Source organism: Panthera uncia (genome assembly GCF_023721935.1).
Source record: "Panthera uncia isolate 11264 chromosome B2 unlocalized genomic scaffold, Puncia_PCG_1.0 HiC_scaffold_24, whole genome shotgun sequence".
Lineage (NCBI taxonomy): Eukaryota > Metazoa > Chordata > Mammalia > Carnivora > Felidae > Panthera > Panthera uncia.
This window is the reverse complement of record NW_026057580.1, coordinates 89,606,583-89,625,561: the sequence shown is the minus strand read 5'-3', so window position 1 is coordinate 89,625,561 and position 18,979 is coordinate 89,606,583. Positions and strand designations below refer to the sequence as shown.

General features: G+C 46.5%; 1 protein-coding gene and 1 long non-coding RNA gene across 4 annotated transcripts; one reads left to right on the top strand and one right to left on the bottom strand.

Annotated features, from left to right (window-relative positions):
* Window positions 1-416: 416 nt before the first annotated feature.
* On the bottom strand, window positions 417-8,812 carry LOC125937999 (uncharacterized). The gene is made up of 2 exons (XR_007462576.1): window positions 7,695-8,812; window positions 417-4,057 (listed from the first exon to the last, which is right to left on the bottom strand). It is a non-coding gene; the product is annotated as an uncharacterized LOC125937999 (long non-coding RNA).
* A 532-nt stretch (window positions 8,813-9,344) lies between these two features.
* Window positions 9,345-17,825, top strand: SGK1 (serum/glucocorticoid regulated kinase 1). Of its 3 annotated transcripts, none has more exons than XM_049652981.1 (12): window positions 9,345-9,586; window positions 12,429-12,504; window positions 12,959-13,034; window positions 13,394-13,498; window positions 13,604-13,687; window positions 13,801-13,932; window positions 14,198-14,310; window positions 14,659-14,782; window positions 15,226-15,321; window positions 15,799-15,954; window positions 16,060-16,149; window positions 16,577-17,825. In XM_049652981.1, exons 1-12 carry the CDS (start codon window positions 9,553-9,555, stop codon window positions 16,742-16,744), a joined length of 1,254 nt encoding a protein of 417 aa, XP_049508938.1. In that variant the 5' UTR covers window positions 9,345-9,552; the 3' UTR covers window positions 16,745-17,825. The 3 variants fall into 3 exon arrangements, with proteins under 3 accessions (XP_049508938.1, XP_049508935.1, XP_049508936.1); XM_049652978.1 differs by lacking the exon at window positions 9,345-9,586 and adding an exon at window positions 11,170-11,386; XM_049652979.1 differs by lacking the exon at window positions 9,345-9,586 and adding an exon at window positions 12,078-12,286.
* Window positions 17,826-18,979: the final 1,154 nt, after the last annotated feature.

The window sequence follows — 18,979 nt, the reverse complement described above, 5'->3', positions numbered from 1 at the left end:
AGATGCATGTGGCTGCCAAATTCACAAGAGGTGGACTTGTGATAGTTAATTTTATGTATCAGCTTAGCTGGACCACAATGCTTAGATACTTGGTGAAACATTATCTCAGATGTTTCAAGACAGTATTTATTGTATGAGATTAACATTTAAATCACATTGAGTGAGGCAGATTGTCCTCCATGGTATGGGTGAGCTTTAACCAAACAGGTGAACAGTTGAAGGTTTTAACAGAACAAAAAAACTGACCTCCCTTGAGCAAGAAGGAATTCTACCGGCAGATGGCCTTCAGACTTTAGTCGCAACATTAGTTCTCTCCTGGGTCTGCAGCCTGCCCCCCACCCTATAGATTTTGAACTTCACAGCCTCCACAGTCACAGCTAGTTTTTTAAAAATAAACTCTCTCCCTCTCCTCTCTCTTTCTTTCTCTCTCTGTATATACACACACACACACGTAGACACATATATGTAAATATGCATACACAGAGATACGAAAATATAATTACTTACCAACTTGGTACTTGTGCATGTGCCTCGCCACTCTGACAACCCAACGGTCATTCTGCCGTGGCTGCAGAACTACATGCTAGGCACCTTCATTGAGGCCTTACCGTTGCGTAGAGAAGGATATTTAAATTTTTTTTTCTTAATGTTTTTATTTATTTTTGAGACAGAGAGAGACAGAGCATGAGCAGGGAAGGGGCAGAGAGAGAGGGAGACACAGAATCAGAAGCAGGCTCCAGGCTCCGAGCCATCAGCACAGAGCCCGATGCAGGGCTCGAACTCACAGACTGTGACATCATGACCTGAGCCGAAGTCGGACGCTCAACCAACTGAGCCACCCAGGAGCCCCCGAGAAGGATATTTTAAAAGAAAATAAAGTAGGGGCACCTGGGGGCTCAGTAGGTTAAGTGTCTGACTCCTGACTTCAGCTCAGGTCATGATCTCGTGGTCTTGAGACAGAGCCCTGTGTCGGGCTCTGCACTGAGTGTGGAGCCTGCTTGGGATTCCCTTTCCCTCTCTCTCTGCCCCTCTCCTGCTCATGTACACACACACTCTCTCTCTTTCTCAAAATAAATACACATTAAAAAAAAAAGAAAAGAAAAGAAAGTAGAAGTGTTTTGTAATAAATGTTCATTCAGGCTTTCTGGCAATATGAAGGTTATGAAAGACCTTTGTGATTACAAGATAGAAAACCCTCCGTGAGGTGGCCAGGTTATCCTGTGTGTCCTCAGGCTGGATGAGAGGTTCTGAAGCTCTTGGGGAAAGTCGGTTGAATGATAGAAGTCGAAGACGCTATGACAGCATTCTTTCCTATAAACCAAATTCATATGGTGTCATTAATGAAGAGAGTGTTCCCTCCCTTTATTCCTACGTATCTACAAATACAGGTTGACATCTTGCTACCAACATCTACTGAGGATACATCTACTTTTACAGATTCTGCAGGACAATCACAGAATGCTGGGAAGAGACCTGGAGAGCACTAGGCTGTCTCTGTGTCTGAGCTGTGCTACTCTGGGAAAGTTAGCTTGCCATTTCTTTAACCTCTGAACAAAGGGGAGTTCTCCTTAGTTAACGGCCAACGTCTCATGAGTATGATCAGTCCGCACCTGCAAAACCCGGGAGGTTCATGAAAGGAATAGGCCAGAGGGCCTTCACCCAAAAGCAGAAGCAAAGAATCATGGGGCCTAATGGATTCTCATTTTAAAATTCTATTTTAATAGATGGCAAAGAATTAGGGGACAAAGGAGAATTTAGGGAGCAAGTTTAAAAGGAGAGAGAAGAGAGGATACATTTTTCTGACTCATTGGAAGATTATCTGTGGTCCTTGGAATAAGAAGCAACACTGGCATTTTCCCAAGATGGACAGATGAAAGCCTTAGATGGCCCCCCTCCCAATGGTAAGAGTCTCTGCACTTGACAAAGTGTCCATTGAATGTGGTCTGTAAAAAAGAGTATCTACTTCAGTTTTCTTGAAAAATGGTTATTCACTATGATTGTTTAATGACCTCCTTGGACTAAAAGAACAGCCTTGATTTCAAAATCTTCCTTGTACATCATTTACAAAATTTAGTGCCTTGGTTTTCTGAAGGAATTGAGTAGCATAATATGTAATATATAATAAAATACCTAAATTCAAGGGTTTTCTTTTTTGTTTGGTTTGATTTTGTCTTGCTTTTTATAGTGAGGTGTGAAGGGATTGCTAAGAAAACGTACCCTTGATTATGAGATGAAGGGAGGAAAACCATAATTTATTGAGAAACAATTATGTACCCAGCAATATATAAGGGGTATATTATTAAGTCGTTTCATTTATTAAGCACTTCCTTTAGGCCACACACTCTTCCGGGCATCAGGGATACTATGAAGAATAAAACAAATATCATCCCTGTCTTACAGAGGCTACTTTCTAGTGCAAGGAGATAATGAACCCAAGAAAAATGTCAGATAATAAAACTAATATGCAGATCATTGAAATAGGATGAGTGGCAAAGGATGGCCAGCTGGGTGGTTTAGGTCCATTGTGTAAATGATGTTTACTCTAAGATCCGAATGGCAAGAAGGATCCAGCCATGTGAGCACCAGGAGGAAATCATCCCAGGTGAAGAGCGTGGCATAGACAAAGTCCCAAAGGCAGACACAAGACTGGCTTTGTAAAAGGAACAGAGCCAAGATGGCGTCAGCCTGGAGAACAAAAGAGAGTGGGAAGAGGGAGCTGGAGAAGGGCCTGATTAAAGAATGTTAGGTAGGCAAGAAACATCAATCTCACTCATGTGGTCTAATCTTCAAAGCACTCAACAGTCCAGAGAGACACTTGAGATGTAAATAACTAAGCCACAAAATCCTTGACTAAAGGCTACCATGAGGGGCAGAAGGGAAGGGCTCCAAAGGAGTAGCCGGGCACTATTATAGGAGGTGGTTCTGGGCATCCAGAAGTTCCTTTCAGATTTATCTTTTCCCAGATATCACAGCACCGCACAATATTACAGCTACAAGAGGGCTTCCAGCTCATTCCTCACTCGAAAAAGTGGGTATTCTAAATGGTTACACCTGCCCAAGGCTGTCTCTTAATGGCATAGCTGGGTCTTAGAAAAAGTAGAAATATCTGTAAGCTTATCTTTGCTTTTGGGAAGCTATTCAATTCAGCTAAAGAAATGTGGACCATGCCCTCCTTGAGTGTGGCAATGCTGTCCACCTTGGGTATCTTTGTTAGATCCAGGACTCAGCACACTGCCTGGCACAAAAGCAGTGCCCCATAGAGGTCTGAAGGACTAAACATAATGGGCCACACACAGGCCTTTGGAGTTTTCTCTTCTTTCCCTGAGGACAGGTGGAACGACCCAGGGAAAGCATCTTCTGTGTTGACTAACCTTGTAGGACCTGCTTTCAATGACGCCACCCTCTCAATAGGCCCAAACATACATTCTATTGTTTTCCATCCACCCTGAGCAACTAAAAACTCCTCTGGGTTAGCTTTTGGCTTACTCTCTGCTCTTTCGATTTAAACTTTAGCCTTTGTTTGATAAACAAGTGTTTATTCGGTTATCAGGGCATCTAGTTCCTTGATCCAACCCATTCTGGAGCATTGTCCATGGGGAGACCAAGAGAGGAGGGAGAAGTCTGAAGAACTAAATGGATCATCTTTTCAGGCCCTTGGTGGAATTGCCATCACATGGGCCTGTCCTTGGCCCAGCAGATTAAGTGGCTCGTATTCTTCATGTGCTTTAAGCACAGTACATAACCATAGTTGTCGTGATTTGTGGGAGCCATTTGAGTTGTATGATATGTTCTGTTTCTAGTTGTGACATGTGTACGGTAGGGGTAAGGAACACAGATGTGTCCTATTTTCCGTGTGAGATTCCAACTTACTAAATTCTCTATTTCAGTTATTTTTTTTTTTGCAACTTATATCAAGTTTTAGTATCCCCATTATACAGATTTTCAAGGTTAAGAGAATACCTTGTCTAAGGCGTCACAGGTAATGAGCCTCAGCTGTAGTGGATTAACGTGGACCACAGGGAGCCCCACCTTCAGCATGTTACTGACACTTCAGAGCCTGTTGAGGAAGGTGACATAAATGTTTATGCAGCTTACATTCAGGGTTGAAATCAAAAGGAAGTTCACTTGGGGCGCCTGGGTGGCTCAGTCTGTTAAGTGTCCTACTTGGGCTGAGATCATGACCTCACGGTTCGAGCCCTGCGTGGGGCTCTGAGCTGGGATCCTGCTTTGGATTCTCTCTCTCTCTCTCTCTCTCTCTCAAAAATAAACATTACAAAAAAAGTTAAAAGAAAAAGAAGCTCACTAAACTGCTTTACATTAAAATTATGCCAATCAACCTTCCGCCAACCATCCTGCTCCTGGTTTTCCCATGTTGGTTACTGTTACATTAATGTTATTTTGTTACTGCAATTTGTAGGCAAGTTTCACTGGAAACAATCCTTGATGGGGGGAGTTTCTGTTGTTTCTTCCTAGATTAATTATAGGGTCAGAAATGGGAGAGATTTGGGGAGACGTTCATACTGAGCAAATTGAAGCTTTCAGGTTTCACTGAAGTTTGGCAAAAGATGTCTGCCAGAAATCCAGTCTCCTTATTTGTTCTTGGCATTTATAGAGGAGGGGGGTGAAAGATTGCCCATTATCTGGTCTGCATGTAGGTCACAACCTTAATATGTGTGCCCCAAGAAGGATTCAGCCTGCAAGGAAATTTCAAGCCCTGTGCTGCCTGAATGCCAGGCTGGGCTGTGAGATTTGAGAGGGAGAGTAAGTGCAGGTGTGGACTCCCCATGGATAGAGCCAAGGAAGGAGGCCTGAAGGTCAAAGCTCTCTGGCTTTCCTTGCCTCAATATCTGGCATTTTATCATTACATTTATCATTTCTTAATTCTCTGGTTGAAAATTATTTTTTTAATGTTTATTTATTTTGAGAAAGAGAGAGAGAGAGAGAGAATGAGAGCGAGTGGGGGAGGGGTAGAGAGAGAGGGTGAGAGGGAATTCCAAGTAGTTTCCATGCACAGAGTCCAATGCGGGACTTGATCTCACGAACCGTGAGATCGTGATCTGAGCTGAGATCAAGAGCCAGACAACCAGGGTAACCTGAGTTACCCAGGTGCTCTGATAGTTGTTCTTTTTTTTTTTTTTTTTAATTTTTTTTAAGTTTATTTATTTATTTTTGAGAGAGAGAGACAGACAGTGGGCGGGGGAAGGGCAGAGACAGAGGGAAAGAGAGAATCCCAGGCAGGCTCCGCACTGTCAGCATGGAGCCCACTATGGGACTCTAACTCACAAACCATGACATCATGACCCGAGCCAAATCCTGGCGTCAGAAGCTTGCCAACTGAGCCACCCAGGCAGCCTGCGCCCCAATAGTCATTTTTTATTTTTATTTATTGCTCATTCGATCATACTATAGCAGACATTTACAGCATCCCAAAGATGGGATTACGGTGAGTTTTCAGACTGTCATAGACCCTTTGGCTAGATTGTCATTCCTACCGTGTCAAGAGCGACCACCGGCTTCCTTTCTTTGATTTGTCTCCTGACTGAAGTAAAAAATTCACTACAAAACCATGCCCCCCATCCTCCCACCAACTTTATTGTTAGGCAGATGGGTCTAGAACATTGGAGTCATTTACTGTCTCTGAAAGATTGCCAATCCCCGTGTTAGATTACACCTATGCTTGTCTAATTGTTCATACATCTTCCAACTACATAAATCTCCCATTCCAGTCTCCAATGCTCCCTTACATGTTTGTGCGTGCAAATTTGTTCATTTTTAATGAGCTAGGGGTACTTAAAAAAAAGCAAGTATCCTTTGAAGGATTAAGAGTTGAGTTATGAATCATGTGTTGGTTTGAATGAACTTTCCAAAACACATCGGAGTATGTCTCTCTGAAAGCCTTGGTGGAATAATTTTCCTTGTGGCTTTGAATCCCTTCTCAGTCTGGCTCAATCTACCTTCGTGGGGAACTTCCCACCCGGCCCTCCCCATGTGAGCTCATGTTCATCACTGTACCTCCTGCGTCTAGCGGTGTCTGAAGCAGAGTTCTAGAAGAATCTGTTGATCAGGACCAAGGAGCTCCAGCTGTATCTAGAGCTATACTAGACACAAAGATACCTATGTAGGCTAATGCTTGGCAGTCCTTTAAATGAATGCATTTTTAAGACATTATTAATTCCGTGTATATCAGGGTTGGAGAGGGGGAGGCAGAGAAAGGGAGAGACAGATTTGTGCCTCTGGAATCTTTATCTCCCTTGAAAGTGCTATTTTTCCACTGCAGCAGCAACAGCAGCTGTCTACACTGTGCTTGTGTGTCAGGTCTGAATATGGACCATATTTCCACAGCGTTCCAGAGGTGCTAAACAGCACCTGAGAGTTAGTCACTCGTGCTATTTCTTCTGCCTAGCATGACTTTCCTCTCTTGTTCCCAGCTGAATCTCCCAGGATCAGCCCAAACATGATTTCTTTGTGGCGACTTCCCTCGACATGCACATGGGTGCTACTGCTCCCCGGGAGAACAGTCCTCTCTCCGCTCTCCTGTGGTAGACTGTCCCAACCTCTGTTTTAACACTTATCATGGGGTAACACTCCTCCTGGTGCCTCATCATTCACACGTATGCTCCCCACTGAAAATGACAGCTTCTGTGCATCAGATAACTGGATTACTCGTATGTGTGTCCCTTGATCTTAACATTTATACTTACTTAATAAATCCTTATTAAATGCTTGCATGTACAAATGGAAGGTTGGGGGAAGAAGGGAGCAAGGGAGGCAGGGAGGGAAGGAGGGCGAAAGCCAGGGAGCTGGAGAAGGAGAATCAGGTCAATACCTCCTGCGGGCGATTAGCTGAGAGCAGGGCTTTGAGGCAGTTGGCATTAGGGGGAAGGAGGGCAGAAGGCAATATTCCAGGGTTTTCAGGACCACAGCGTGTGCCAGTGCTGTGTGTGGGAAGTGGAGAGGCCCAGCAGTTCACTCCAGTGAGAGAGAGAAGGGTTACAGGAAGGAGATACATTTGGTTCCAAAAGCAAGTTTTGATACTTCACAAGTTTGCCTATCTCCGGCTCAACTCCGAAGGAAAGCAACCAAAATTGCTTAATCCTTAATAACTTAAAAGTGCTGTTAGAGAAAACAACCTAAAGCCTCCCTACTAGACAGCTACGTGTATATTAGTTAGCGAAACCCTATTTCAAGTTTCTTAGAGTGTGTAGTCTTGTTTATTCAAAACCGCTGTCTTGGGGCGCCTGGGTGGCTCAGTCGGTTAAGCGTCCGACTTTGGCTCAGGTCATGATCTCGCGGTGCATGAGTTCGAGCCCCGCGTCCGGCTCTGTGCTGACGGCTCAGAGCCTGGAGCCTGTTTCACATTCTGTGTCTCCCTCTCTCTCTGACCCTCCCCCGTTCATGTTCTCTCTCTGTCTCAAAAATAAATAAACGTTAAAAAAAATTAAAAACAAAAAACAAAACACAAAACCGCTGTCTTGGAAAAGAACTAAGCCCTGCAAAAATAAAGGATGTAGTTTTGTGGGTTTTAACAACACTGAACACTATTATTCTAAGTACTGTGTTCTTCTCTTAGTCATCTATTCGATCACATTCTCATCTTCTTTATGCATTTCACTTTTGACAATTATGAATACAGAACATAATAATCACTATAGAACCTGTGATCTATAGACATTTAACCACTACTAATTACTTACCTATAATAGCCATTATGAATAAACTCATTTTTTATCATTTTCTGTTTGACGAATACTGTAAAGAAAAAACAAAAGGCATGCGCTCGGTGACGATCTTTAGCAGAAACTGATTGACTTAGTTGCTCTCTGGAGTAATAATTATGGTTTTGGGTGTTTCCGTGTAATTACATTGGTGATGCTCCAGGAAAAGGATTCTATGAGGATCAATGAGTAAATCAACACGTATGGGAGCCTAAACTGTGCACAAGATTGTTCTAGAATATTTGGCACTTTGGACAATGCAAAACAATTGTATCGCCCTATTATCGTGGAAGGTATTGTATCTAAGGAATGAAAAGACTGTACGTCTAGCGGAGACATTTAAGAAGTAGCCCAGGAGGGGCTATAACTAGGTCCTTGTAAAAATATTTTCAAAATGTTTACTTCACTATGTAGAGAAATATCAGGAATTTCCTTCCTGAACCCTCAAATTAAATGAAGAGGGTCATATCTTAGCAAAGCCTTCAGGTTTTAGTATTTACAGCCCCTCATGAAGGAAAATTAAAGTAGAACTAAAATGATTTTTCTGAAGCATGAAAATACACATGCGCTGGAAAATGATTTGTTTCAGTGCAAACTTTACATCTGGGTGAATCATTTCCATTTGAGTGTTTTGATTGCAGTTTCCCCACTATGAGGCGTAAATGAGATTACTGGCTTGGGGGAGTGGGAAGGTAATTAGCCTATCTCCTATCAAGCCTTCTGTATTTTCTGTGACTGCACAAGGTGTTACAGAGAAACTCTCTGGAACTGATTAAACCTCAGGAGAAGTGGGGGGAAATCATGCACTCCAGAGCGGTTCTCGAAGAGAACGCGATCGCCCTCTGGGTTGCATTTACAAGCTGAATTCGGCGACTCAACTCTGGCCACTTCGCCACCAGGGAGTAAGAGGAAAGGGGCCGGATTCCTCCCGGTAGGAAGACTACCGGGACCAAAGAAAGAGGCTGGCGACGGGAAGGAAGAACAGACGAAGCGTTTGAATAGCGACCACAGGGCAACCCTAAAGCCAGTGCATGGTTAACAGGCGCGCGTCACGCACCGTTCCCTCGTCTACCTCCCCCCCTCTCCCCCCCACCGCATACCCCATCCACCCGCCGCTGTGTGTCACCTTCCTGTTCGGAAGTCTTCGTAGGTTGCTGGGACAGAACAGGGGGCGCCTGCTCCACCCTTCAGGTATCCGGTTGGAAGAAAAGCCAGTCTCAACAACTTGATTCTCTACGTTAAATGATAAGTTGAGCAGACCGTCCGTCTCCAAGCGCCGAACATCAGGGTAGGGGGAGGAAGGAGAACATCAGACGTCCTTTTTCTGTTCCAACCACAAATCATATGGTTGTGCCTCTTCTCTCTTCCACTTAGAGCCCTCTAACTTGAATTCCACGTTCTTCTTGGAATGCATTTGGCAGAGCTTCTTTGAAAAAAAAAAAAATGATCCCCGTGCATGTGTTTTGAATCTTTTTTTTTTTTTTCTGGACTGATTTGTGATGATCATCAGTCCAGTTACATTTCTTGTGTGTCTTGCTGGGGGTGTAATAAACTCAGGACGCTGATGACTGTAATTTTCTGAGTGATGTTGCAATGGAGAGAATAAACGGCCCAGTGTTGAACTTTGCAGCTTGCTCCCTTCCTGTATGTAAATTGCCTTTATATAAAGTGGGGTGCATAACAGAGCAGGACAGCTGCCTCTGACTCCTGCTCCCTATCATCTCAGCTTCCAGCCTTATCAGGCACAAAGCAGGGAGACTATTCCAACCATAACTGAGCTCTACCTTCAGCCTCCAGAAAGTAATCCCCAACGTTCACATCCTAGGCAACCTGAAGAATGAAAGAGGAAGCTATAAAATCCCCTTTGAAAGGTTGGTGTGATTTTATTGCTATAATTTGGAGGGAATGGAGAAAATGAAGACGCTTTAGAGGATCTGAGATTACTTGGCCTACAGAAGGCGTGGGGTTGGAGTCGCAGAGGAGGGTCTCTGATAAAAGTTTACTCAACTCGTGCTTTAAGAACAAACACGCAGAAATCTTGGTACAGGTGGGTGTTTCCGGACAATCTGTGCCAAATTTGCTGTCTTCAAGGGGGACGGAATGGTGTGGGAGCAGGCTAGTTGGAGTGGAACCCGACGCGGGGGGGCACTGGCAGTAACAAAGTCATATTCTATGAAGGATCCATGGAAAAGGAAGCAGTAATGGGCCACTTAAACCGTGAATTGGAGTTTCCTAAACCTTGCTTTAGATTGGAGCATCAATTTCAGGCATCTCAGGCATTGAGAAGTGTTTTAAAGAGTGGGTGGCAGGCAAAATTTCCCAGCCAGTCTCTGGCAGAGAGAATGTGTGTTCCCTTCCCAGTTTGGGGCTGTTGCCACTGAGCAAACCAAGCAGCAGCTGAGGCTACAGGTCATATTAGGGCAAATGAGGTGCTTGTGCCTGCAAAACAAATCCCTGCCCGGGACGAAAGAAAAAAAACCGCTTCACAGGCTATTCTTGGTTTGACAGCTGGTATTTCGGAGTGTGTCAGACCCAGTATGTAACTCAAAAATGGCAGGGCCCTTGGCAGTGAGGGGTCACGGCAGGGCAGCCGCGGCCAGCACCAGCAAGTGCCAGGTACCCGGCCCTACAAACCTTAGTTCCCTGCAGCCGCCTCCCGCTCCCGGCCCAGTCGCTGTGCTCTCGGCTTCCCCGCCAGCGCTGGCCCGCGTCCCCGCGCCGGCGGTCGGGCTGCAGCAGCGCCCAGGCATCTCCCAGCGGCGGGGTTACTGGAAGGCACCGCGCCGCTGCTCTGCAAGGCCTTCCCCTCTCTCCACTGCTCTCTGGAGAGCGGACACCCGGCTAATCTTTCACGCGTCCACGAGTCCCCGTTTACCTGGGACTCGAGAGAAAGAGCAAGGTGGTTAAACTGTAAGAAGACTCCCGGGTCAGCGCTGAAATAAACCGGAGGAGGGGTAGGGAAGACGAGGACAGACTAAGGGTGTTTAAGACGATGTAATGCGACCTAGCGGAGTTTTCAGGTGGGAGAGCGGGACAGGGAATCCGGGAGTCGCCGATGCCCGGGGTCACGCCAGGTCGGCGCCTTGCGCGGAGCCACCGCTCCCCTAACGTGCCACTACCTCACGTGTTCATGGCGTGGCGGAGATTAAAGATGCAAGAAAAATTACATGCGGAACGGACAGAATGTTCTCAAAGATTAGAGGAGGAAAAAAAAGTGAAATGCAGATTGTACTTTTTTTTTCCCCTTTAGTGCAGAGACGAATTTTATTTCCGCCCCCTCCCCTACACATTCCTGACCTCTCCCTCCCCCTTCCCTCTTTCTTTCCTTCCTTCCTCCGCTTCCAAGTTCTGGGATTTTGCAGCCTTGCTTGGCTTTGGCCAAAAGCACAAAAAAGGCGTTTTCGGAAGCGGCTCGGCCGTGCACAAGGGCCATTTGTTTGTTTTGGGTCTCGGGGCAGGAAATCTTGCCCAGCCTGAGTCACGGCGGCTCCTTCAAGGAAACGTCAGTGTTCTCCTGTCGCCCTCGCCCGCTGCGCGCCGGCCGCCGCTGCCCATGGGGGAGATGCAGGGCGCGCTGGCCAGGGCCCGGCTCGAGTCCCTGCTTCGGCCCCGCCACAAAAAGAGGGCCGAGGCGCAGAAACGCAGCGAGTCCTTCCTGCTGACCGGCCTGGGTAAGCGCCGCGGCCGCCACGCGGGGACCGTCCCGCTCCGCCGCTAGTCGCTCGGCTCGGGCGAAAGGGGCCGGGGGTGGGTGCTCGTCCTCAGGGTGGAGGGACCGAGGCCGGCCGAGGGGGCGGCGGGAGCGGGGGACTCGCCGGGCGCCCCGGCCCCACGGCGACCCCGCAGATCAGGGCGCGCGGGGCCGCCCTCGGCACAGAGACACCTCGGGCGGGTTGTGCGCGGCCGCCAGCCGGGGGCTGCTAGGCTGCCGGCGGGGGGGGGGGGGGGGAACGGCCGGCTTCGGGACCCGGAGGGGATCGCCAGTGAGGGTGTGACAAACCAGAGCGGGCACAGAGCCACCGGCTCGCCGCGCGCCGGGCGGAAAGCGCCCCAGTGCCGCGACTCTGATTTCCCAGCCGGGTGGAATAAATGAGAAGGGTGGAAAATTACCCAGGGCTCTCCCTGCCCCCGCCCCCTCCGCCTGCGGTTTCCCTCTGTCCCGCGGGGTCGCTGAAAGAGGCAGATAACAGCCCGGCGGCCGGGCCTCCCGGGCAGTCCCCGCGCCCCCCGCCCCCGCCGGGAGGGCTTGCCCTCCCGCCCGGGACCGAACCGCTCGCCACCGCCAGCCACACGGCGGTCGGGTGGGCCGCGCGGCCGCCGGGGGCGGGGCCGGGGGCGGGGCTAGGGCGGGGCCGGGCGGCTCCGCTTCCTCATTGTGGCGTGAGCCCCGCCCCGCGGCGGCTCGGGGCTTATAAAGTCGGCGGCGCCGCGCGCGCCCAGTGTTGGCTGAGCTGGTGTCTCCTCTGTAACGTCTCGCTGTGCTCTCTCTGCGGAGATGACGGTGAAAACCGAGGCTGCTAGGGGCACCCTCACTTACTCCAGAATGAGGGGAATGGTAGCAATTCTCATCGGTGAGTGTAGGAATTATACGGGACTTCTAGGATGTGCGAAGTGGAAACTTTTTTAAGGTCACGCATCAAATAAATCAGTGTGTGTGGCGTCGGCCGTTGCGAAGCCATCTAGACGTTTATTTATTTCTCCTTTAATTCACAGCTTTCATGAAACAGAGGAGGATGGGCCTGAACGACTTTATTCAGAAGATTGCCAATAACTCCTACGCATGCAAACAGTAAGTTTGGGGGAGGACTGGGGGAAATAAAAAATAAGTAGCCTAGCTTGTTTATCAGCAGTGAAGACACACTCTCGTCGGGGTGTTGATCAGGAAGCCGAAGACTTCCCCGAGGGTGGGATCCCTTTTCTCTCTCCAATTCCAGTTTAGAACATTTTAAATATTAAAACTAATTTGCTGATTTGGCCTGGAAGAGAGAGCTGCAAGGTGAAAATTTTCCTGTTTGCCTAATTCACCCCGTTTCCATGAAAAACATCCCTCATCGCTGTATTTGAAGTGGGCTTATTATTTTCTTTGGCTATTATTTTCTTTAACTGAGTCATTTATTTGGGTGGTTTTAAGTTTAAACACTCGGACCTGTCCGGGAAAAGTCGAGCCCGAACCTTAACTACTGGTGTCGGTGTGCCCCCTTGCGACGAGTCTAGGAGGTTCTCAGTTGTTCCTTTCTCTGCAGCCCTGAAGTTCAGTCCATTTTGAAAATCTCCCAACCTCAGGAGCCTGAGCTTATGAATGCCAACCCTTCTCCTCCAGTAAGTATTCTCTATTTGTGATGCTTCTGTGGAGGCATCTTGTAAATGAGTCAGTTAGTATTCCTACCGTGATGGATTAAAATAGCATTTTCTAGAAATTAGTCTCAAGGCAGGAATGCCTCAGTTAATGGCATAACAAGTGACATAAGCACTTAAGTATTGAGTCAGTGCAGTATTTTAAAAGGCATGTTGCATAAAATTTTTATCTGGTTACAACATTACTGTGTACCATTTGCACACTCCCATATGAAATATTACTGTGTACGGATGAAAAGTAGTTTTGATTGTGTTTAGGATGTATGGTGATTGTTGTCTTCCTTTGAGGCAAGGCTATTAAAAGAAAACGTTTTCTTTTCCAGCCAAGTCCCTCTCAGCAAATCAACCTTGGCCCGTCATCCAATCCTCATGCTAAACCATCTGACTTTCACTTCTTGAAAGTGATTGGCAAAGGCAGTTTTGGAAAGGTAATTTCAGATCTGAAGACCTCATTTTTGATAGTCTTTCATGCATTCGTCTGACATTCTCAGTGGATGCGGGCAGCAAAATGACTTTTTGAATTGAAATTTCAGGTTCTTCTAGCAAGACACAAAGCAGAAGAAGCATTCTATGCAGTCAAAGTTTTACAGAAGAAAGCGATTCTGAAAAAGAAGGAGGTATGAAATGTGATGGATTGCAGTTGGAGATAGACATTCACTGGGTGGTTTTACCTTAGAATTTTGGTACCACGTTGAAATTTGCCACTAAATCCTAATTGTCCTTTTTCTAGGAAAAGCATATTATGTCGGAACGGAATGTTCTACTAAAGAATGTAAAACACCCTTTCCTGGTGGGCCTTCACTTCTCTTTCCAGACCGCTGACAAATTGTACTTTGTCCTCGACTATATTAATGGTGGAGAGGTGAGCGGCGGGAACGGGAACTAACCTTTGGGTGTCTGTGCATCGCATTCTTGTTTCCAGTTTGAGAGGAGAGGTTTTAAATGACATTTAGGGGAGAAAAGTTACCAGAATTAGCATTTCCTTTAACCTGAGAGTTTTATATAGTTAAGAGACTATTTAGGGCCGCTTCCTGCAATTGTTCTCTTTAGCTATATATGTCAAGTCTAATGAAATGCATTGTTACCAAGCCTTGGCAACCCAGCTGACCTTGTCCCGTCTCCTGCAGTTGTTTTACCATCTTCAGAGGGAACGTTGCTTCCTGGAACCACGGGCTCGTTTCTACGCTGCTGAAATAGCCAGTGCCTTGGGTTACCTGCACTCTCTGAACATCGTTTATAGGTGAGCTGCAGAGCCCTCAAGGTTACCTTCCTGGGTACAAAGAAGACATAGCCCTAGCCTTTGATGGAGCCTTAAAATAATTTGTATTTACGTACAGCTTGGTCACCTAAAACCGGATACCCCAGCATGTGAGCCGCCTTGACTCCGTGCCACGAGGGAACCGGCCAGCTAGGATTGTGCCTAATCCAGAATAGATTAGCAGAACAAGGACTCCCTTTTTGTATTCACTGTACACCCTCAGTGAATTGAAAATGCTTCTAATACCCCAAGCTATTATTTTCCCAGAGGATTTCTTATGAAGTGAAATTAACTTACACAACTACTTTTTTTTTTTTTTTTTCCTTGCAGAGACTTAAAACCAGAGAATATTTTGCTGGATTCACAGGGACACATTGTCCTTACTGACTTTGGGCTCTGCAAGGAGAACATCGAACACAACGGCACAACATCCACCTTCTGTGGCACGCCCGAGGTAAGAGCGCTCTTGATTTGGGGACTGGTCTGTGCCCCTCCTTCCAGGGGGAGGCAAGTGCAATAATACTTAAACTACCAGAAGAGTAGATCATTCTCAGAGATTTCTCAGTCCCATTCAGCGCAAGTAAAACACATTTGTTGTTTGATGCAGCATGGGAAATCCCAAGGCCTCATGTTGCTTTCATTAAGACAAGCTGTTTGCAAAAACCATGGCCTAAAAGGTTTTCAGTTCCCAAGTAGGATAATCTGCTGGGTGCCCAACAGCTTCCTAAACATCAGTACAGCTAACTGGCCCGTCAGCCTCTTTACCAGGAAGTAACGTAAAGGCATGTGTCCTGCGGGTGGACCCAGGGTCTCTCGGCCCTCTCAAAGTGCATGCCTGGTCTTGGGATTCCTGGTTTCGCGGACTCCTGAACACTGTTGTCCTGCTTTGTGTTTCAGTATCTTGCACCTGAGGTGCTTCATAAGCAGCCTTACGACAGGACCGTGGACTGGTGGTGCCTGGGGGCCGTCTTATATGAGATGCTGTATGGCCTGGTGAGTAGCACGTTGAGAGTCATGGACTATGGCCCTGGCTTGATAATGCTCCCCAGAACGTAGTCCTCTTGAAACCCAGACTTACCTGGGCACACAAGTCCCATCTGGTCATTGTATCTTGCCCTTTATGAATAACCTTATCAGATGCTGATAAGAGAAGCCAAATGGTTATTTTATAGGTGTTTTAGAGCAAGCTCTTAGTGAATTTTTTTTTTTTTTTTTTTTTTTTTTTTTTTTTTTTTTGTAAACTCCCATTTTCCAGATATGACCACACTTAACCTGCGTGAGGAAAAATGTGGCTTATTAATGTCTCCTCTCTGATGAGGACTGCGAAACAGACAGTGAAAAATCCAGGGCAGAGAAACCCCATTAAGGGAAGGGCTTTGTCGAATCTAGCATACCACACTGCATTTCTCTCTTGGTAATGTCTGCTGTACCAGACCCCCGATTAAGCGCTGATTTCCCCTGTTCTTTCAGCCTCCTTTTTATAGCCGAAACACAGCTGAGATGTACGACAACATTCTGAACAAGCCCCTCCAGCTGAAGCCCAACATTACCAATTCTGCCAGACACCTTCTGGAGGGCCTCCTGCAGAAGGACAGGACCAAGAGGCTGGGCGCCCAGGACGACTTTGTGAGTGCCTTCTCCCTGTTCTGGGCGGGCTGGGAAGCGCCCTAGACCTCACTGCCCTTCTCGAATTCCACCTGTCTAACTTAACCTCCTGTTTCTTCTCGACAGATGGAGATTAAGAATCACGTCTTCTTCTCCCTAATTAACTGGGACGATCTCATTAATAAGAAGATTACTCCCCCTTTTAACCCAAATGTGGTGAGTGTCTCTTTCTGCCAAGTATAGGAGGGCCCAAAGGGCATTTCTTTAAGTCAGAGGCTGTGGTGGTGGAGGGGAGGGCCCTCAAGGAACAACTTGGCGGGTCCTTTATTCACAAACCACAACCTTCCCTAGGTGAAAAGTGGAATTTTTGTCCCAGCCAAGCTAACATCACTTCTCACCACAGCTCCCAATTCAAGTACCAAAAGCTAAAAAGCGAGCACCCTCCGCCTTATTTAAACTTTGTGTGGCCTTTGGCTTCTGTGCTTGAAACAGATGGCTGTTAACGGGAGTTTCCAGAGTGCCCTGAAGAGTCGAGCTCCGGGATTTAAAGCCCAAATGAGGATTTCCCTGCCCTGTACCCACCGTGAATTCTTGACGCTGAGTGTTTTGTTTTGTTTTGTTTTGTTTTGTTTTCCTGCCACAGAGTGGACCTAGTGACCTGAGGCACTTTGATCCCGAATTTACCGAAGAGCCGGTCCCCAGCTCCATTGGCAGGTCCCCTGACAGCATCCTGCTCACAGCCAGCGTCAAGGAAGCGGCCGAGGCCTTCCTAGGCTTTTCCTACGCACCCCCTGTGGACTCTTTCCTCTGAACGGTCCCAGGGTTGGTCGTGAAGGATTCGTGTGTGTGTGTGTGTGTGTGTGTGTGTGTGTGTGTGTGTGTTAAGTGTTCTAGTTAGCCTTCTGGCGGGGCCGCCAGCTGACAGAACGTCTTAAAAGAGAATTTGCACATCTCTGGAAGCTTGCACGTCTTGGCAATCTCATTGCACACTGTTCGCCGGAAGCTTTTCGAAGAGCACATCCTCCTCTCAGTGAGCTCATGAGGTTTTCATTTTTATTCTTCCTTCCAACATGGTGCTATCTCTGCAGTGAGCATTTGCGTGCCGCCGTAGACAGAGGCAGTGGTCTTATTAGGACGATGCAGCTCTAAGGAGGGTTTTCTGAGGGTCTGTCTGGGCCGTGATGTCGAATCTGATGAAATGTGCCTTTTCTGATGAGATCGTGTTAGCTCCAAAGCTTTTCCTGTTGCAGAGTGTTTCAGTTCTTTTTTTTTTTTCCCCCCCTCCCCTTGTGGATTTACTGTGTGAACAGTGGTATGAATGTGGTATGCTTGATCACAGATGGATTTCGTTATAAGCATCAATGTGACACTTGCAGGATACTACAATGTGGGACATTGTTTGTTTCTTCCATATTTGGAAGATAAATTTATGTGTAGACCGTTTTTTTCTTCTGTAAGATACAGCTAATAACTAAAATTTATTGAAAATGGTCTTGCAATGACTTGTATCCAGATGCTTAAAGAAAGCATTGCTGCTACAAATATTTCTATTTTTAGAAAGGGTTTCTATGGACCAATGCCCCAGTTGTCGGTCAAAGCCTGGTATTTTCATTGTTTAAAATGTCACCTGTAAAATGGGCATTATTTATGTTCCTCCTTTTTTTTTTTTTTGCATTCCTGATAACTGTATGTATTGTATAAAGACAGTCTGTACATTGGGTTATAACACTAGTATATTTAAACTTACAGGCTTATTTGTAATGTAAACCACCATTTTAATGTACTGTAATTAACATGGTTATAATATGTACAATTCTTCCCCCCTCCCCACCACACAACTTTTTTTGTGTGCGATAAACCAACTTTGGTTTGCAATAAAACCTTGAAAAATATTTACATAAATTGTGTCACGTGTGTTATTTCTGTATATCTTGGTTGCCGGGGGAGGGTAAGCAATAATGGATCCATTTAAAATTGTAAAACCTGGGAAATGGTCCTGTAACTTCCAGCTCGGTGGTTTGCTTCCAAGAGCGTCAGGTTCAGACTCCAGGGGGCTACAGAGTGGTCTTACGATGTCAGTCGTTCATAAACCCATCCAAATAAATCCTTTTCCATAGACAAATGCATTTCACAAGGAAACCACGAAGCAATGTTCCCTGTATTTATTGCCTACCCTACGAAGTTGGCTGTTGGTCCTGACATTTGGTTTGCCTGGCAGGTAATTCTTTCAACAAATAATCTGGGCCAGGCGCTGCTCTGAATGCTGGGGATATAGCAGTGGGCAAAGCAGACGAATCTCTGCCCTTACAGAGCCTAATAGGAAAGACGCTTTTTCAATAAAGCAGTTTGTTGAAATGGAAGTCAAGATAATAGTCTGCAAGTAGAATGCCACTCAAGAGGGTGAGAATGTCTGTCCTGAACGACTATGTCCCCAAGAAGCTGAGCTGGCCGAAGCTGAGAGCACCAAGAGCTGAATGGAGTACCGTGCCAGCTCAGAGAAGGACCCCCAAGGAGCCAGTCCCTGGCACAGGCCAGAAGCCTCTTAAGCCTGTGTGTACCCGGCAGTGCACGGGCCCAGCTGACTCTGGGTCTGGGGTGTAGACCCCCATGCTCTGGGTCTGGGGTGTAGAGGCCACTCCTAAGGCTCATACCGCTGGAATATCTACTGTAGAAGAGGGAAAGATATGAAGATACTAAGAGATCATCCCAATTTGAGTCCGAATTGTCACAGAGACTCTAAAGCCTGCATTTTCCTAATAGAGATTGACACCAGCTCTGACCGGGGGGCTTTTTTCAGAGCTTCCCCTCATTCTCATTATCAACAACAGTTACAAACTCCTTCTTGAACCAAAGGCGCTTAAATTACCTTTTTATCTGAACACAGTTCTTGCAGGCTTGGGAATCTCCAGTCTAATCATAGTTAAGTCACAGGGGCTGGTCCTGGATGACAGAGCTTTTTACTTTTTTAAGGGTAGACACTTGGTCTATTGGGTTATAGTCAATCACTGTATAAGATCTGATCCTGTTGCTTGGGAAATGATAAGAG